The sequence below is a fragment of the Mixophyes fleayi genome, chromosome 6, assembly GCF_038048845.1.
Source record: "Mixophyes fleayi isolate aMixFle1 chromosome 6, aMixFle1.hap1, whole genome shotgun sequence".
Lineage (NCBI taxonomy): Eukaryota > Metazoa > Chordata > Amphibia > Anura > Limnodynastidae > Mixophyes > Mixophyes fleayi.
In genome coordinates, this window is record NC_134407.1 from 144,818,902 (window position 1) to 144,840,896 (window position 21,995).

At 40.9% G+C, this 21,995-nt stretch overlaps 1 protein-coding gene across 3 annotated transcripts in view; it reads left to right on the top strand.

Annotated features, from left to right (window-relative positions):
• The window catches only part of NKAIN4 (sodium/potassium transporting ATPase interacting 4), a 62,155-nt gene that overhangs the window by 16,748 nt on the left and 23,412 nt on the right, over window positions 1-21,995 (top strand). For all 3 annotated transcript variants that reach the window (XM_075176713.1, XM_075176712.1, XM_075176714.1), the window contains exon 2: window positions 21,442-21,579. In XM_075176713.1, coding sequence (XP_075032814.1) covers window positions 21,442-21,579 — 138 coding nt within the window. The remainder of the gene's footprint in view (window positions 1-21,441; window positions 21,580-21,995) is intronic.

Sequence of the window (21,995 nt, forward strand, 5' to 3'; positions counted from 1 at the left end):
ACATAAAGGCTAACCGTCCTGTGCCGGAGAGACTTACGGCCTATTCCACCAGATCGGTAGGGGCGTCGTGGGCAGCAAGAAATGGGGCTTCTGCAGACCAGCTTTACAGGGAAGCCACCTGGTCCTCTGTCCACACCTTTACAAAATTTTACCAGTTTAATGTATTTGCATCCGCGGATGCAAATTTCGCTCGTAATGCTTTACGAGCGGGATTTTCAGAGTAGTCCTACCCTTAGGGGGCTGCTTTAGAACGTCCCCATGGTAAGCAGTGTCCCCCAGACTGGATGAAAGAGAAAAGAGGATTTATGTACTTACGTTAAATCTGTTTCTCTGATTCCGTCTGGGGGACACTGCGATCCCTCCCTTCTGCTTTTCTTCTGTGTGCTCTTGTTTGACTGGCCTTTTCTCCTTGGGCTTTTTAATTAACTGAACAAGAGGGGGCAGGGGGATTGTAGAGGGGAGGGGTCTGTCGGCAGTACTAAAAGTTAACTAGTTAGGTGCCAACTCCCCAAGCTCCCTCCACAACCCATGGTAAGCAGTGTCCCCCAGACGGAATCAGAGAAACGGATTTAGCGTAAGTACATAAATCCTCTTTTTCTTTAATGACATCTGGGATTTGATTCAGGACTATAATAATCGAAAATCTTATACAATTGTCCCTGTTGCCCAGACTCTGCTTTACCCTTTCTTTTGTAAAAAAAAAAAATCACTGCTGTATGGAAAATGCATGCTGCCATTTGTTTAACACATAAGGGTAATTATGAAAGGGTGAAAAACTGTATACATGAAGGAGTACAGCTGGCAACAGCGGTGATATCGCCAGCCATAAGAAAGAAATGATACTAAGTGGAACTGAAAGCCCAAGTAGTGGCTGTCAGTTCCTCTGTTTATGTGTGATCCAGCTGCCTCTGCAAGATTTTAGTGATAAATTGCGGTGATAGGAGATTATCTGAAAAATCAACCTTATCGTCGGATATTAATAAACAGACTTCATAATCTGGGCCCTGATTCATTAAGGATCTTAACTTGAGAAACTTCTTATTTCAGTCTCCTGGACAAAACCATGTTACAATGCAAGGGGTGCAAATTAGTATTCTGTTTTGTACATAAGTTAAATACTGACTGTTTTTTCATGTAGCACACAAATATCAACTTTAAATTTCAGTGTACAAATAAGCTATCAAGTATTTGTGTGCTACATGAAAAAACAGTCAGTATTTAACTTATGTACAAAACAGAATACTAATTTGCACCCCTTGCATTGTAACATGGTTTTGTCCAGGAGACTGAAATAAGAAGTTTCTCAAGTTAAGATCCTTAATGAATCAGTCCCCTGATCTCCGACATTGGACCTTCTCTCGTTGTTTTCTCATTATTGTCTCATCTCTTGTACATTTAGGGAAGGGAAGTTAAAATATAAAATATCTTTCTTTGTAACATCCAACAAAAATACATGCACAATTCACATACAGTGATAGAACCTTTTAAAATATTTGATTTGTATGTGAGGAGTGGAGGAGGCTATTGCTTAAACTATGGAGGGAAAGGATATAAAATAAAGTTTGGGCCTCAACATTGAAATGCCCACTTAACCCATATCTGCTATTGGTCCTGATGTTCGGAACATGAAAAAAAATGAATTGGTTTTGCCCAGATCAGGAGTGTGACCTAATGTCTTGCAGCTTTACATTCAGGAATGTTAGCAGATATGGTAAAGTCCAAAATTAAGGATTTCATATATGAACTATGAATGTAGAACACAATTGAAGCTATCTTAAAAAGTAAAATATTACCTTTTTCACTCTGTTACACAGCTGAAGCCCCTCGTACAACTTTACAATTTAGAAAAATTGTATCTATGTACAAATTACACTTATGCATAGCAATTAATCAGACACTTTCTATATATTTATTTTGCACCTAAATGCAGTGTTAGTAAATGAGACCTCTACTGTCTCATGTTCATATTTATTAATTTCGCACAGATTTTCTTTTGCTGCTCAACGCAATGAAAAATAGCAAATCCTTCCAGTATACACTTGTATTGAACTCATTCAATAGCAAAATATATTACAGAAACCTCATTAGAATTTCACCTATGTAGCGCTGGCCTCTTACTGTTTTAACTATGAAGACCCGATTTCCTCTGAACAAGGTTATAGTACACAGAAACAGAATAAATAATGGAAATTGGAAGGGGATATTGATAAGGGACATTATTGAGGGGAAACTGATGCATTATTATACAACCTAAGCATAACGCTGCAAAGTGGAAGATCAATGGCTGAACTCTTGCATGCCCAGCGTTATTAAAAGCAAAAGACGTCAGTCCCAATCTTGTATTTGTAATCTATTGCTGTACTGAAGCATCTGAATCCATTCAGTTGGCAGACAACAATGCAGCTCGCTCACATGGGGGAACATATGGATATGTAGAGAGAAAACCCCAGATATGCAAATTTTATCAGGTCAAAGCAAAGTGAGCCTACCTTGTAGATAGGTATCTGCTCACATAAATCACCTTACAGTGTGACTGCCTGCGGGTGCAATGCCTACAGTCTCCAAGCCTGACAGCACGCAACGGCCGTGATCGACCAAACAACTGGCTATCTATTGGTATATCACGATTAAATGTTTGACCACCTCTGCCATAAGAGCTAAAGCCTTGATAAATAAAATATATTATTAAATGCAATTAGAAGAATATGGCAGATCTAATGAAAGCAGGGCATATCTTTTTCCACAGGGCTCTTTTAAATCTAGAGGCCCAGGGTTGTGGTAAAACTGGCCATGATTGCACGTATCATTTTCTCAACATGAATGTAGTGCTGCTTTTATTGCTGTCTGTGTGGAAAAATGTTTCTGTTATGATCCTAGACATGGCAGCTCCCATAAAACTCCACACAAGGTAAACCGTATCACTTGGGATTTTGCTCAGAACATGTAGTAATACTTGGTAAGGACAGATACATGGAGATGCTGGGATAGAATTACTACGGTACTGTTTCCGTCCCAGCTACACATGGGTCTATATTTACACGTATTGCGCATCGGGTCCCGTGGCTGTGGAGGTGGGTGCTTTCCCCAACCCAACCCCCATGTTCAGTGAGACTCGACCACTTGTAAGTGAAGTCAAACAGTCTGGCACCAAATCAGAATTAATCACCTGCACTCCAGTTCGCTGCCATACTGTCACTGTACCTTCAAAGTCTCGTAAGTCAGAGGGCAGGATCAGCCCTGACCTAGAGACTAATCACTTGAAGGGTTATCATGAACTTGGGGAGGGGTTAGATTCATCTCTGCGGACACCACTGACCATATGTTTATTGCCTGTCAAAAGATGGTAAGATAATTTCAACATACTTATTTTCATCAATGTTGTTTATAAGGTACGTCTAACAGGGTTCTCAGCACATTGTTATGATCATTCTTCCTCTAATGATCACCTGGGTGTCCTCAGTTTTGAAGTGGGTGGGATATAGCAACCTGTAGCCAATCAGATCATCAGGATATTTACAGCAGCACATCGTATTTTGAAAGATAAATGTGCTGATCATGTGACAGGCAGTGACTTGTCCACTTGTGTAATTGTGCAAGTGAGGGCATGGGACAAGGGCAGGAAGTCACAGATAGAGATAGCAAAATGAGCAGGTCCTTTTACAGTGCGGAGTAGTAATGAGACGTTCATTTTAACCGAGTTGGGTACTAAATTGCAACATTTACCCTGCCGATATTTTCATGTCGACAGGTTAACTGACGACATTTCCAGTATTGAAATTCCTACAGGTTATTAATTATTGTATATATTTTTTATTTGCATATTGGCATCTATGAGTGAGTGTGAACTGCCATAAGTATTGGTATGCTCGTAAGCATACATGCCAACTGTCACAATTTAAGTCAGAAGATTGGGACAGCTGTGTCCTATGGGCTAGAAATGTTGAGAGGTATCTCAAAGAGCAGCAGAGAGGCAATGGATGGGTGCCAGTGGCAGGGGTGCATGCAATAAATGGTTGTTAGGAGGGGGTAAGGCACAGCCAAACACTTCAAAATTTCTAGGCATCCCTCCCCATGAGTGTGGCTTTACCCCCATCTTGACATGACCACGCACCCAATCATAAAGTGACTACACACCCTGTTTTTTTTCTGTAGGAGTTTGGCCTAGCGTTTTTCACCAGCTAGCCACACCCCAGTGATGCATAGTTACACCCCCAATTGTATGGACACACCCACTATAACACTTTTGCGCCACCTCCAATTTTTTTTTCAATGCTCAACTATAAGGGGGGGGGGGGGCCATGAAGTTGGGCTACCGGGGCCCTGAATTCTTCTTGGCAGCCCTGGTTATAGGACAGTGGAATTCAGTGGGCAGAAGCTTGGCAGTACCACACTTATCACAATCAGCATATGAGTATCCTTTTTTCAGAGTTTCTCCGAATAAGTTTTCTTTCAGAATATTATTTACATGATTACTGTCTAAATATACAGTAATTTGGTTGAATTGACTGACCCTGAAGCTCCCTGATTGTGCACATTTATACTAAAGCAACAGAGCATACCTTTTTCTTTCACATTACTTATTTTTAGTGTTCTCTAATGCAATATATAACAGTCAGTGAAAGCAAATGACATACACACAAATATATTAGATAGATCACCTCATACAAATAACTTGTCCTTTGTGGTGTTACCTTACTCCATGTGAGTATCCATACCTAGCAGTCTATCACTGTGAAGCACACATAAGTGCCTCTGACTGCACTGGAATGTGTGTAAAAGAAATCAGTGTAAAAATGATTAGCTGATGTTAGCATTTAAGAATGTAAGTAAAGAGTGGTGAAACTATCCAGAGGCAAATTACAGGGATTTAGGGGTCTATATAATAAAATGTGTTGATAAGGCGGATTTTCTATTGCCACAGTAAAATCACTTTTCTCCACAGTGTATCATTAAAATCTCTATCACACTGCTGCCTAAAGCTGGGTACACACTACAGAATTTTCCACCAACTTTTTATGCTGATCGATTTTACATCCGATCGCTTGGTCCATGGGCTGCATACACACTAGCCTTGTTTCAGACGATAAAGGGAAGAGCGATATAAAAGGGAATTGGAATCTGCTCTTCCCACAGGTGTATTGGAATAGTAGGCTGCCTCAAGGAAGTGTGAGGGGTGGGCTTCAACCCTCTATAATAGAGAAGGGAAAGGGGAACCTTGGGGCGCCAAAAGCCAATAATCGATGTATATGTAAAAAGTGTCCACTTTATACATAAATGGAAACATGATATATAACACTGACATAGGTTGCAACCCACAATATACAATCATGAGGTAAAAAAGAGACGGCAAAAGCTGAAAGTGGTGCGGTTATCAATTCCCAATTTGGATGATATACCAATAATGATAGCATGTATACAGTCTCTAGGCATATGAGCTGTAAAGTCCAAATACACAATACGAGACAATGATGGTAAAAACACACAGTCTCTAAGCATGTAGGTTATGGAGTCCAATAAGCAATAAGAAACGGTATAGTCCCAGTTGTAGAAAATGGAAGAACTCAGAGGAGCCAAATGTGTCAGTCCCACAAAAAGAGTCCAATGTATGTGTAAATTTCCAAGGAATAGTATCCTATTATGCCCTGCTGTAACGGTACCGTGTAAAGTAGACCTCAGCGGTAGATGTGATAGTTCTACGGGACACCAAAAGAATCCATGGTGATGTTAGAATAAATGTTGCAACCTATGTCAGTGTTATATATCATCTGTTTCCATTTATCTCTGATAAAGGGAAGAGCGGCCGTCCCAGTAGTGACTTTTTACAGCCATGCTGTTGTGAGCAATGAAGCAACATTTGCGTAATCGGTCAGAAATTTATACACACTACACAACAGAAGGAGATTGGAACGAAAATATTGAATGGTACGACCAACCAAATGAATTGACAATCGTCCATTTGGGCAGACTTTCGATCATCGTGTCACTACACACACTGACCCAACTTTCGAACAGACGGCTGTATGCCGGCTGGTTCAGCCGATTATTGGACAAAAACCATGTAGTGTGTACCCAGCCTAAGCGTTATTGGCTTGGACCAGTAAGGGTTGACTTACCCCTTTGACGGGCCAGTCTCACTAGATCTGTGCATGTGTGACAAACTAGCCAGTTCACGCATGCACAGTGGAAATGAAAGCCCAGGCTTGCAATTTCAGTTCTACTTAGTAAAATAAAAAAAATGCTAAAAATATAAAAAAAAATAAGAAAAATCAATTTAAAATTTTTTGTCAAAGAATTTTTATTTTCAAGTAATAAAACACTTTTTCATTCATTCTTAACACAATAATGGCAATAACAATTATTGCGATGGTCTTTATGCTTGGGAAAGCTATTAGTAGCGAGACCCAGCGAATCTTAGCATGGCCCCTTGATGTATAGGGCGAAGCCTTATCGCTGGTGACACATGTCTTTAATAAATAGACCCCAAAGTCTGAAATCAGAACCTATAGGGGGAATTCAATTTGTGCTAGGTGCAGTGATATGTCTCCGAAACAGTCCGCAAATACACATCCTGTTGGCGTGTTTTACTGAAATCTCTGCTCACGTCCCATAGAGATGCGAGGAGAAAACAGTATAGATTCTGTACCATATTAGTCAGCAATGTGCCCAGCCAGACATGGAGATGATGTCTGGCGGCATCTCGTGGCTAACTGAATTCCCTCCAAGAGTTAATTTACTAACATTGCATTTAAGTGCAAACTTTGCATTCAATTAGAGCCACCAATGAGACATTTGCTTTCATTGTCTATTGTCCACTACACAGATAAAATCATCATCATTTATTTATATAGCGCCAGCAAATTCCATAGCGCTTTACAATTGGGAACTAATATTAATAAGACAATACTGGGTAATACAGACAGACAGAGAGGTAAGAGAACCCTGCTCGCAAGCTTACAATCTATAGGACAGTGGGAGCTTGAAACACAAGGGGATGTGCTACATCATATTGCACACTGGGCCAGCTAGAATGCAAAGCTAAAAGTATTGAGTGGGCTGTGTGTGTAGTAATGTTGGTCAGAGGGTTGTTGTCTTGTGTTAGCTGTGTAGAGGGTGGTAATAGGGTTACCTAGGGAGATTAAGATGGTGGTTAAGGAATATCATAAACTTGTCTAAAGAGGTGGGTTTTCAGAGAACGTTTGAAGACTAGAGGAAAGTCTTATTGTGCGAGGGAGGGAATTCCACAAAGTGGGTGCAGCCCGAAAAAAGTCCTGTAACTGAAAGTGGGAGGATGTGATGTGAGTGGAAGAGAGACGCAGATAAAACATACCTTTCAACTTTTTAATGTTCCCCTTCGGGAGATCCCTGAAGGGAGGTTGGGTGTGAGGAAGACAGGGGAGGGTGCGGTGAATCGCCTGATTTTGGCGATGTAATGACACAAAAGCATTTTGTGATGGGGCACTTCGCTAGGAAGTGGGCAGAGTGGGCTGCTCTCCCCGGAGGCCTACCTAGAATTCAGAAGACTCCCAAACATTCCAGGAGAGTGGGCAAGTATGAGATTAAAGCTAATTGTTGATTTGTCGGTGTCAATCAGAGGAGTTCTTAGGGATACTTACAGTTGGCCGGATAGCATCCCTATGGCACTTTTAACCAATGGCTGTGTGCCTGCTTTAACTTTAGAACTGTGATCTGTATATCTAACCTGGAGAGCTTGGAGCACATACATTGCATTGTGTGTCCCAGCAGCTCACTATAATCCTGGGAACTGGACAGTACGTACCATAACATTTGCCTATTTTAGAGCGCACAATCTCAACTCACCAGATATAGTGCACCTGTGTACTTTGACTATTTTAATGAGTATTGTAAGCTAACAAACCTGGCTCACAGAAGAGGAAGATGCACATCAAGGCGAGAGACACACATTTAACTACATTTCCCAGGCAGCTTGGAGGAAAACGAGGGAGTACAGTGTAGATGCCACCATATGAGGTCCCTCCTTCCTCTACAGGCTCGTATTGAGAAAGAGGGGGGGGGGGGGGGGCATGAGTGTGTCCCAGCTTATCAGATCATAATCAACAACATTTATTTATATAACGCCAGCAAATTCCGTAGCGTTTTACAATTGGGGAGCAAACACAGTAGTAAAACATTACTGGGTAATACAGACAGAGAGGTGAGAGGGCCCTGCTGGCAAGCTTACAATCTATGGGATGGATAACGGCAGTGATATGAAGCAGTGCCTGGTAGATAAGAAGGCCAGCACAAAAGAGGAGGATACTCGTCTAAGTAGTTCTGGCATACGGTGCAAACAGAGTCGGATTTAGGTTTTGGGACGCCCAGGGCATTTAAGACAGGGGGGGACCCTAAATTAAGAGCAGTTATCTTTCATTAGAGTAAGTGGTAAATATTAAAGGGGCAGTCAGACCAATTTGAGCATAAAAGGAATATTTATTTAACACATATCCAAATATGATAATGCAAAATGTTATATATATATTTATAAATATACATATACACATTGCTGTGAAAGAATGAAATATTAGGTAAATTGAACCTGAGTGAGCATAATTATTATACTTTATATAGCGGGAATCACATCTCGCACTGCACAGAAAATAGGTAGTCTTTAACATCAGCCCATGTACCATTTGAGCTTACATTTTAAAGTTTATACCACACACACACAGACTATAGGGTGGTTTAAGACTATTTGAAGAAACCGGAGTACCCAGAAAAATCCTTAGGAACGTGGGGAAAACATACAAAGTCCACGTGCTGTAAATCTGTGCAGCCCTCTCTCTACGTTCCTAAATAGAGAAATCCTCAAAATATGACTGGTTGGGGATACATGAGATGGAGTAGAAGGAAGCTAAGATTTTCCTTTAAACAATAATAACTTGTCACTTGTATTTTGCTCCACTAAAAACATGGACGTTTCCCTAGTTTCCAGGGACAGTCCAGGGTTGTAAGAGACTCTTGTCTCTGCAGATGTCCCTTATTTTCAAGTGCATATTTCTCCCAGAAATTTTCTACCGCTGAAACTAACTATGACGTAGGTAACCGTGAACTTTTGGCCATTAAGTGGGTGTCATTGGCTGGAAGGAGCCATGCATGTAATATCCGTGATAACTGATCACAAGAATCTGCAGTACATCCAGTCAGCCAAACGGTTGAATCCCAGACAGGCCCGCTGGGCACTTTTCTTTATGCGGTTTAACTTCATAATTACCTACAGACCTGGTTCTAAAAACATCAGGGCGGATGCCCTATCAAGAAGCTTCATGTCGCATCACGTTTCAGTTTCTGAACCACTGCCTATAATCCCATCGTCTATCATCCACGCTGGACTAACTCAAGACTTGGGAGTTACTCTCAGTAGATTTCAAAAGATAGCTCCTACAGACACTCCGGTGAATCACCTGTTTGTCCCGGTTCACTTAAGAAAAGCGGTCCTTTTGGAAGCTCATGACAGCAAGACCCTCGTTATCCACAGATATCAGGAACTTTTTTCTGTCCTGTGAAAGTTGTGCAAGGAGTAAGGTCCCCAGGAACCGCCCTTCAGGACAGCTTGTTCCGTTATCCATTCCTTCAAAACCTTGGACATACTTGTCAATGGATTTTATCGTTAATCTCCCATATTCTGCAGGGCATAACACCATATAGGTGGTTGTGGACCAGTTAAGTAAAATGTCTCATTTCATATAGTTAACCAGACTTCCCAGTGCATGAGATCTGGCTATTCTCTTTGTTCAACATATATTTCGACTCCATGGGCTCCCTGCTGATATTGTCTCTGATCGTGGTTCCCAGTTGGTTGCGCAGTTCTGGAAATCTTTCTTCTTGGAATCAATATCAGCCTTTCATCCGCATACCACCCTCAATCTAACGGACAAACTGAGAGAGTCAACCAATTCCTGGAGCAGTTCTTACGGTTATAAACCTCAGAATTCCAAGACAATCTATTACCCTGGGCAGAATTTGCATACAATAACTCATGTCATTATTCTACTCATACTTATCTATTTTATTGTAATTTTGGGTTCCACCCTAGGTCCAGCTCTCTATATTCACTCAGTTCTTCTGGTCTCCCGGAAATACGTTCTACAGCTGCAGACCTCAAGATCATTTGGAGGAAAGTTCAGTCTTTTTTGAGGTGAGCCTCATTTCACTCTAAAAAAAATTCTGACCGCCATCGTATGGCTTGTTCTTTCAAAGTAGGACAGAAGGTTTGGCCTTTGACTCGCAACATTAAGCTCAGACAACCCTGCAAAAAATGTGGGCCTAAATTTATTGGACCGATTACGATTATCAAACAAGTCAGCCCTGTAGCCTTCAGGTTAAAGATTCCCTGCTCCTTGAGGATTCCAAACACCTTTCACTGTTCCATTCTTAAACCAGAGTTATATCCAAGCCAGTCAACATCTTCAGCCTTCAAGTACTCGGGCACCGGATCTGGATGGACCTCAGAAGTTTGTTGTTCAAAAGATTCTCTATTCTAAAAAAGTCCAAGTTCAGGTCCATTTTCTTGTTCAGTGGAAGAATCGTGGTTTAGAAGAACAATCCTGGGTCCCACAAAGGCGCCTTAATGCTAAAAGGCTTATCCAAAAGTTTTTCAAGCAATTCCCTAGGAAACCAGGGTGTTGGGGTTCCTTAACCCCTCCTCGGGGTTAAGGACGCCGAAATTTCTGCTATTGCGCCCCAGCCACTCAGAGCAGCCGGCGGCTGTGCACGCTACAGCCCATGGGCTGATTAAACGGCTTAATAATTAATTACCTGGTGCCTGAAGATAATTACTGGGCTAAGCCCTGATTGGCTAGTACCAGTATTTAAGTTTATATAGCGTAGACTTTCTCTGTTGCTGACCTGCTCCTGTCCTGTTCCTGCTTGTCTCAGTTCCTGTGGATACTATGCATATTTTTCTATTGGACATACTGTTCTGACCCTCTGCCTGTACCTTGGACCTTTCTGCTTGCCTGTGACCCTGACCCTTTGGCCTGTATCTTGGAGTCCGCTGTTTTGCCTGTGACCCTGACCCTTGGCGTCTATCTGACCATTCTACCTTGCTTGTGACCCCTGACCTTGGCTTACGTCTAACCATCCGTTACCATCTACTCGGCCTCCTCTGGCCTGCTGCTGCGGTATTGTATAACGAACTTGCACTACGCTAGGAGTTAATTCCTGGGGGCTTCCGAGTACCTGTGAGCACATAAAGCTGTACAGGAAAGGTGGCTGCTATAGGTGAAGACTTCTGTTATCAGTTCTGCAAGTTAGTAATCAAACCGGCAGCCTAACAGCATGGTAAAAATCTAAACATAGCAGTGAAAGAAAAACAGCACCTCTTTTTCCATAATAAACCTAACAAAATTAACAAACGAAAAGTATAGCTCTAAAAGAAAATAAAGTACTCGGTTCTCTTTCCTATTTGTAACTAACCTATTATTTATTACTACTTACTATATTGGCAATAATGAGGCAGATCTGGATCATTAACAGCCCCTCTCCTCAGGTTTCCCCATGCGAGCTGTGGTCAGTCAGCCCCTGCTGTGCTCACACTAGTGCTCCTCAATCCAACATGCAATTCTGCGCTGCCCCCTTCTTACTCTAAACTCTGAGAGGCCAGTGTTGGCGTACTGAGCCTGCACAGCTTCAGCACAGGACAGGTGTACTCTCACCCACAGCGCGATCCCCAACCTTACAACTGGCAATCTAACCCTAGGTCCGGGTGGGTGGCCCTGGAAAACATGCCAACCTCCTTATCCAGTTATAAGTGTAAACCATAGAGTAGATGTCTGCTGTGATCCCAAATGGTGAGTTTAATTGTTCAAGGACATGAAGAGAGTAGAGTTCAGCATGGATTCATTAGACCCATGTGGGACTTTGGCAGATTTAGTGTGTGGAGCATAACAGGAAAGTAAAAGTTCTGGGGGTATATCTACTAAACTGCGGGTTTGAAAAAGTGGAGATGTTGCCTATAGCAACCAGATTCTGGGGCCTGATTCATTAAGGATCTTAAATGAAGAGGATTCTTATTTCAGTCTCCTGGACAAAACCATGTTACAATGCAAGGGGTGCAAATGAGTGTTCTGTTTTGCCAATAAGTTAAATACTGACTCTTTTTTCATGTAGCACACACATATCCACTTTAAATTTCAGTGTACAAATAAGCTATCAAGTATTTGTGTGCTACATGAAAAAACAGTCAGTATTTAACTTATGGGCAAAACAGAACACTCATTTGCACCCCTTGCATTGTAACATGGTTTTGTCCAGGAGACTGAAATAAGAATCCTCTTCATTTAAGATCCTTAATGAATCGGGCCCCTAGTTATCATCTATTTAGTGTATTCTACAAAATTACAGCTAGAATCCGATTGGTTGCGCTAGACAACATCTCCGCTTTTTCAAACCCGCAGTTTAGTAAATATACCTCATGGTATCTTTTAACTTTCTATACTCCACCAAAACATGTTTTTAAAATTTTTAGGTTAAGTTTCCATTTAATTTACTGACATTTTAATAAATTATCAAAGTTGAATTAATCCCAGCAAAAGTGTTATTCATATTCAGCTATTTTATTTTATTTTATTTTATTTCATACTACCTGGTAGGTGTGTATTATCATATCTGGGGCTGACCTCATCAATATTGGTACACAGATTAGAATTTATATATAACATAGCACTATGTGACACAACTATACTTGTTAATTACAGTAAAACTATTTGACTACAAATAAGTGTCTGTTTCAGGCTTATTGTGGAAAGTTTATTTTATGTTTGTTTACAAATCAATCATTTGGAAACCTCTCTCGCTAAAAATTCTGTGTTTGTCCCTGTGGTTAAGTGTACATTTTACACCTAAATGCAATGTTAGCAAATGAGTTAAGGACATTTATGAATATTGGTGCACAGAAAAATAAATATTGCTACCCGTAGCAATTATTTACATTGTTTTTGTAATGAAGTTTAGAAAATGGAAGCAAAATATTTGACATGTTGCATTAAGAAATAGCACATTTTTTGTGAGCACTACTTTACACATATTTGCTCAAAATCACGGATTCCATACAGCTTCCCTAGCGAACTAAGAGATAGCACAGTGTTGGGTGGGACCATGATAGCGTGAATCACGTTACAACGCCCCCCCCCCTCCCCCCGCACTTGTCCCTTGGGCATCCTCTCTAGGATCTCCCTGATTGGATGTCTGCAAAGTATGAGTTTTCATAAATGTCACAACTACTAAGTGAGAATATTTAGAGCAGACAGGAAAGCGGTAACCACAAGTGGGATTTAAAATGCAACTGGGCAGAAGGGATGCTGCAATTTTGACTATTGAACTAAATTTGCGAGTATTCAGTCAGTCTAGTAATTCACTTGGAAATAGTGGCATAATATGACACGAGTGATGTCCCTAGTTCCAAGTGAATGGATTGGAGTTTAGCCCACAAATGGCTGCCTCTACTGTTTATAGGTGAAACGTGCACCTAAACAGGCATATTATGATATTCTAATATATTGTTCACATAACAAGTGAAACATATACAAAGGAGCTTCTATTCTGAAGACCGTGTGGTCTGATAACAGTTTGGTGTGACTAAAGAAAGCAAAGTTGGATAATAGCAGGGCCATAGGTGTCATAAGCCTGGACATAACAAATATGAGGGGTCAATAGTAGCAGTCCGGCTGGGCTTCACAATTGTCCCATGCGTTATTATTACTATCAGGGGAAAGTGAAATACTGCCTTTCCCATTCCTTATACATACTACTGTAATGGTGGCGCATACTTGGCTGCTGACAAAAATGAACCCTAGTATGTGTATGGTAGAGAACTTCAATAATAATACATGTGAACTATAAAAGAGAAACACTGTGACTTTATTCATGATTAATTCTAGGAATTATTATGATGATTAAGGAATAAACCATTAGACTTTATAGTAAAACAACTTGCATGTTGTAAACTAATTTCCTGCCCTCAAAACCTGTTACCTTGGCAGGCTGAGGTTGCCTCATGATAGGCACACCCCTGATTACCATATAAGATTTCCCCTAAACATATGCATTACATATTAACGATATGATTAAGTATGTGGTTTAACATTTGCTGGGCCTGGTTTGTAAAATTGGCCTGGAGTTGCAGTTCTCTTGCTAATCTCACCCCTGGTAGGAAATGGGTTTCAGTTCCTTTGGCCTAGCTGTGACTAAAAGTCTTTGTGTGTAATGGAATGTGGGATAAAGAAAGGTCAGTGCAGCGTTAATAAGTTTTAATTTTCCACCGGGATACAAATGTTCTCATTTGCAGATGCAAGCTGTATATAATAGGATTTGTACAGATCTATGCCTGGGCAAGACAGGGGGAGGTTGAATGAAATGAGGGAGGAGCAGGGGTGATACAGGTATCTAGCACATTGCTGGAAGATCCACATATGAACAGATTATTGAGGTTTGAATGCGTCTTTGATGTTTATCCCTTGTATCACATGCTGTTACCACTTGCTCATCCCTTGGTATTGCAAGCTACGGCAGAATTATGATGACTAGGAATACAGTTACCTCGAAGATTCACAAGGTGGTCAAATTTCTGTGCTTGATGAAAAGACAAAATAAAGGGGCTTTATAAATACAGTACATGTGGAGAAGGGTTAGCAGCAGAGCAGTATTGAGTTCACAGTATATGAAACCATGTTTATTGTTGCACTGCTAGCCAGCATTTGATAGAGAATCTAGTTTTAAACCAAATTTAACATCATTATTCAACCAATCACTAGCTACAAGAATAATTCCAGAGGACTGGAAAAGAACAAATGTAGTCCCACTGTATTAAAGTAGAAGCAAGGAAGAGACAAACAACTACAGACAAGTGAGCTTTACATCAATAGTAGTGAAACTGATGGAAACACTCTTAAAAGAAAGAGTTGCAGAATATCTCAAATCCAGTAATTTTCAGGATCCTAAACAGCATAGATTTACTGGGGGGAGATTATGTCAAAGAAATCTGATCGACTTTTTTTGGCTGGGTGACTAGCGTAATAGATCAAGGGGAACCATAGATGTAGCTTATCTAGACTTTAGTAAGGCTTTTGACACTGTCCCACACCGTAGACTGTTAAATAAACTTGAAAGCTTGGGATTGAATTCTAAGGTCTAGGGTTGAGTGGATAAGATCTTAGTTGCAGGATAGAAAACAGAGTTGTAATAAATGGAGTGCATTCACGAGAGGGTAAGGTTACCAGTGGAATACCCCAGGGACCTGTATTTGGACCAGTGCTTTTTAATATCTTTATTGGTGACTTTGCAAATGGTATTGAAGGGAACATATGTCTTTTTGCAGATGGCACAAAGATATGCAACAAGAGGGCTAAAACAAATGATTAATGAGTTATGTAGACTAGAGGATTGGTCAAGAGAATGGCAACTACAGTGTAATGCCAAAAATTGTAATATAGTATTAACAACACTATAATTGGAACTACTGAGGAGGAAAGGGATCTAGGAGTCACTATTTCAGGTGACTTAAAGGCAGGTAAGCAATGTAACAAAGCAATTAGGAAGGGAAGTCAGATGCTTGGTTGCATAAGGAGAGGAATCAGTAGCAGAAAGAAAGAAAGAAGTAATAATGTCACTATATAGGTCATTGGTATGGCCTAATCTAGAATACTGTGTTTAATTATTGAGGCCATATCTCCAGAAGGATATACATACATTAGAGACTTTACAAAGAAGGGCAACTAAAATGGTGCATGGCCTACAGCTCAAAACTTATCTGGAAAGACTAAAAGATCTTAATATGTATAGTTTGGAGCAGAGAAGGAAAAGGGGGGACATGATAGAAACTTTCAAATATATCAAGGGTTTTAATAAGGTACAGGAGGTAAACATTCTTCATAGGAAGAGAAGTATTAGAACAGGAGGACATGCGCTGAAACTGGAGGGAAGTAGATTCAGAGGAAATTTAAGGAAAAACTACTTCACAGAAAGGATAGTGGATAAGTGCAATAGCCTCCCATCAGAGGTGGTAGAGACAATTATAGTGTAACAGTTTAAACATGTTTGAAATAGACATAAGGATATCCTTACAAAGAACTAAGGATCAAATGGGGGTTGAGGTTACCATAGGTTAAAAAGGGGCAGACTAGATTGGCCAAGTGGTTCTTATCTGCCTTCAAATTCTTTCTATGTTAATTAAGAAAATTTCTCCAGGGCAGATGATTGATACTCTGCTCCTTGGGGATACTGACTGACATCCGTATAAGAACTCTTACCTCTTCACCAGCCTGGACTTGGGCTTCCAGTTTCATTTTCATTAAAAAAATATATATATATATTTTTTTAAATAAATTAAAATATAGAGAAAAAAAAAATATTTTAATATATTTATGTAAGCCTTTGCCAGACATCCCTGATGAAGAAGCTTTAGTAAATAGGGAGAAGTCATAAATCCATCAAAAATCTTGGTCATTCAACACTTCTAACAGTCTCTACAGACATAGGACATTATACCCTCAACATGGAAGGACCACTGAACATGATCATAATACAATTCTATCATACTCTATGCAGACATAGAACACTACTGTACACCTACACAGCATGATCTGACCACTGGAAAGAAAACAATTGTAATAATTTCTATAAGAATATATGATACTAAAACCTACAACATGACCAAAATAGTGGACATGATCATATGTCAACCCTATTACAGTCTATACAGACATAGGACTTGACCACTGAATGTGATCATAATACAATTCTATCATACTTTATGCAGTCATAGAACACTACATCTACACAACATGACCTGACCACTGGACATGGTCATAATACAATTTTTTTACACTTTTAGGGCACTGTTGGGTGGGTGTAGCATCCTATGTCTGCATAAAGTGTAATAGAATTGTATTATGATCATATTTAGTGGTTAGGTCATGTTGGAGATCCAGTCCCCTATTTATTAATCTGTAGCAATAACAATGATGTTTTTTATTGTTGCTTATTGCAGTGATAGAAAATTAATTACCAACACAATTTACTAAGAATATATCACTAGGGCACTTCTGCCTCACTTCTGGTTCATGAGTTCAATTCCCGACCAGGGCCTTATCTGTATGTTTTTCCAGTGTTTTTGTGGGTTTCCTCCGGGTGCTCTGGTTTTCTCCCACACTCCAAAAACATACTGGTAGGTTATTTGGCTGCTGACAATATTAACACTAGTTTCTGTGTTAGTGATTTTAGACTGTAAGCTCCAATGGGGCAGGGACTGATGTGAATGAGTTCTCTGTACAGTGCTGTAGAATTGGTGGTGCTATATAAATAGATGATGATGATGATACCACAATCCGTCAGTTACAGTCATAGCCAATGGCTACTCATATCACTCATTTACTATCTCTAACGATATGTGATAAGATTGCTCTCTCGCCACATTAATCTTCTTCCTCATCATCTAGCCCCTAGGTTCCTAAAGTGTGCGCTGTGGCTCCCAGGGGTGGCGTGGTGCTGTCACAGGGGTGCCTTGGCTAGGGGACGAAAAAAACAAAACAAAAACTTACCAATCCGAAGGCGCCCGGGACCCAGCATCCTCGTCCCTCCTCATTGAATGTTGGGTCGTGACGTCATCACGCCCAACATTCAGTGACAAGCGGCAGGAGAGAGAATGCTGGGTCACAGGCACCTCCGAATTCGTAAGAAATAAGAAAAGACAGAAGAAATAGAAGAAGGAAGGTCATGTATGGAATGCATGGAGGGGCAAAAGAATGAAGGAGAAGCAGGGTGAGGAGGCAGAGGGGGCAGAGAGTGGATGCAGAGGGGGCACAGAGAGTGGATGCAGAGGGGCCACAGAGAGTGTGGATGCAGACAGGGCCATCTTAACAACATTATGGGCCCCCGGGCAAAGCAGTGCACCGGGGCCCCTAGATATAGATATAGATATATAGATGTATACAGATATAGATATATAGAGATAGAAATAGATAGATGTACTTGCTCAGTGACCCTTGAAGGTTTTTTTTTGCAGGTTTTTTTCTTTTGCAGGATTATTTATTCTCATTAAGAGCCCTGCCTATGGGGCCCCCTTGCCCGTGGGGCCCCCAGGCAGCTGCCCATTGTGCCCAATGGAAAAGATGGCCCTGGATGCAGAGGGGGCACAGAGGGTGTGGATGATGCAGAGGGGCACAGAGGGTGTGGATGATGCAGAGGGGCACAGAGGGTGTGGATGATGCAGAGGGGCACAGAGGGTGTGGATGATGCAGAGGGGCACAGAGAGTGTGGATGATGCAGAGGGGCACAGAGAGTGTGGATGATGCAGAGGGGCACAGAGAGTGTGGATGATGCAGAGGGGCACAGAGAGTGTGGATGATGCAGAGGGGCACAGAGAGTGTGGATGATGCAGAGGGGCACAGAGAGTGTGGATGATGCAGAGGGGCACAGAGAGTGTGGATGATGCAGAGGGGCACAGAGAGTGTGGCTGGTGATGCAGAGGGGCACAGAGCGTGTGGATGGTGATGCTGAGGGGCACAGAGCGTGTGGATGGTGATGCAGAGGGGCACAGAGCGTGTGGATGGTGATGCAGAGGGGCACAGAGCGTGTGGATGGTGATGCAGAGGGGCACAGAGCGTGTGGATGGTGATGCAGAGGGGCACATAGTGTGTGGATAGTGATACAGAGGGGCACAGAGTGTGTGGATGGTGATGCAGAGGGGCACAGAGTGTGTGGATGGTGATGCAGAGGGGCACAGAGTGTGTGGATGGTGATGCAGAGGGGCACAGAGTGTGTGGATGGTGATGCAGAGGGGCACAGAGTGTGTGGATGGTGATGCAGAGGGGCACAGAGTGTGTGAATGGTGATGCAGAGGGGCACAGAGTGTGTGGATGGTGATGCAGAGGGGCACAGTGTGTGGATGGTGATGCAGGGGCACATAGTGTGTGGATGGTGATGCAGAGGGGCACAGAGTGTGTGGAGATGATACACTGGCACAGAGTGAGATAGCTGTAAATTATTCTTTGACAGAAATATAATTGAAAAAAATATATAAAAATATTATTTTCCCTTGGACTTATGTGTATCTTTGCATACAACTAAATAAGTATTTTTGTACTGACCTAAATAGGTTGACACGTTGGCATAGCAGTTAGATACCTCACAGTGCTGGTGCCATGGTTTTATTTGTGTGTATTCTCCTTGTGTTTCTGTGGGTGCTCCAGTTTCCTACCACAGTCCATAAGTAATACCAATATTTGTATTACTAATGAAATTAGTGTGAAAACAATGTATATGCCATATTGTTTTAATTTTACTATATAGTAGATGTTCCTAATTTTAAACATTCTTCCATTGCTGACTCTAATAAACGGATGCTTTCTGCAGCCTTGATTCTGTGATTGTTTTCATCTAAATATTAAAGCCGCAATCCCACATTAAGTTAAATATGTTTTGAGCATGCATTTTCTTATCTGCCCATCTAGAAATTATTATCTTCCTTTCAAAATCTGGGGGTTACAAAATATGGCAGCTAGTTGCACAGGCTCACATCAATGAGCATGTCATGTGAAGACAGAGGGAAGAGGTAGCGGTAATTTTATAGTACACAATGTAGACACAGATCAGAGGGACATTCAAAGCCTCCTTAATATACCATATGTCATGAGACTGTGGTTGCCATGGTAGTCACATGACACTGTGCAGAATTATAAATCATTAATAACAGTCTGAAGAAGCAAAATGGTAAATATCAACATTTTCCTTACAGCCTGCCAAAGTGATTAAAAAACACATCATACACATCAAAACAAACACAAAATCATGTTTTCATGGGACTGCTCCAAAAATGCACATTAAAGTTAGTGTCCTACACTTCCAAGAAGTACCTTCATATTTATTAAATTTGAGTTCTTTGGATATATTTAATAACCCACAAGAAATGTATAACACTTTATGAAATGGTACAAATGAAATGTATATGACAACCTTTTTTGCTGACCATTGTTCTGTATTTTAATTGCCCATGGTGTCTTGCTAATTAGCTAGCCCTGCCTAACACATAATGCTTTTCAACAGATTGAGGGTTGCAACCTTGCGTCAAAGGCAGATACATTGGATACATAATTGCATTAGTGCTATAAGGGGGAGAGCATGCCATTCCTTACATTTGCATACGTTTTCTTTTTTTCTGCAAAAGACATTAAATACTTATTGATCCAGTCGTGTCCCCTTCCTTATGACCTGTCAGTCACGGCATGACCATTGCGCGACGAGGTCAGCTGCTCTGAATTCTGGGATTCTTTATACAGCCCTTTTCTCAGTCTTGTAAATGTAACCTTATTAGCAAGGTCAGAAACATGATTTTGGTTCTGCTGTAATATTTTTCATTGCTGCAGAGATACTTGGGTAACATTACTTTTTTTGTTATTATATGCATTCCATATCAAAAGCAAGTCACAAACTTTGGGCTTTCAAAATTGCCTGTTTTTTTGTTATCAGAAAAACTGATACAAAGTTAAACAAATAAAACTCCACAATATTAGAACATCTCTTAATGCCACTCAGTGACAAATACATTCCTGTGCTGACCTAATTGCAATGGTAAAGGTTAGTACGATATTTAATTAGCTCAGTTGAGGGTGCCAAGAATAAATAAAATGTATGCATCTGTGTTTTCCTACTTTACATTCATGCCAAATTTTTGTTATCCTATCACTCAGCAAGGGGTTAAATGCAGCATTGACTTAGAGGCATCCATCACACATGACCTTTGGTTACATGCAAGGGATGCTGGGAAATGAATCACAAATTGCAGGACCCCAAGGAATGTTGCCATAGCAACCCCAGCAGGAGATAAACCAATTAAAACAAACACGTTGAAACTGCAGGTATGGTCTGTGTATATAGAAAATCTTGTAGGTACAGGGCATTCTCCTTCACCCTCACTACCCACGGAGATGATTTATATGCAAATCAGGTATGTAGCAAGCACTGGCAGTGCCAGCCTTTCATTGTGATGACCCTGGAGGGATGTTGCAGTATGTGTGCTGGATTCTAAGAGAGGTGTGATAACAGAGTGATGAATCCTTTTTGTATTAGGAGCAACGGCACCAAGACAGGATGATGGATCCGTCACAAGGAAAGTGGACACAGACATCCATCATGTGCAATGAAAGTGCCTGATCGACTGGGTACACAAGCTATGGCTAGCTCCCATGAGCATTGCTGTGCAGGGTATAATTGGTGTACACACTGGCCACTGGCTGTGAGTGCTGAGCAAGGGTAAACTTTATAATAATATGTGCCCCAGGCTCCAAAGACATACAATTTCACATTCATAATGTTCCGTGGTTGTCGCATCATACACCTGTTCATTTTTTTAATTCCTACACCCCTGCATCCAACTCCTGTCACTGTTTCTTCACTGGTTTCCTAATGTTATAATTTTGTGTCTTTCCGCAGATAGCAGCATTAGAGCGCCAAGTGTTTGACTTTCTTGGATATCAATGGGCACCAATTTTGGCCAATTTTCTGCACATTATTGTTATCATATTAGGCCTGTTTGGGACCCTACAGTACAGACCTCGCTATGTTGTTTCTGTAAGTATTCACCACTAACGCTAACTAGCATGACTTATTTTGCAAATTGATTGCTTCCCATTGGTTACACTATGATGAACAATTCATTTGCCTCTATGCTCTGATAGTTTTGCATGGCCACTGTGACTTATGATCTGTATCTTTAGTGTGTTTGGAGGTTGAGCAAACACAGCCTCATTGAAAGTAGCTGATAACTTCATCTGCAAAGTACTGTTAACATCAAGGCCTTTTAGCATGGTGAAATGATTCAGAATCCATTTGCAAAATTGAGAAAGATTTTAAGTTAACATTACTCATTTTAATTTTCCTCACAGTGGAAACTTCACTGGAAACTTTTTTTTTTGTTATTTTGTTACTTTAATACTTTGTGGGGTATGTTACTTCTTTATTGGTAATGCATAGTCTTAATCAGAACG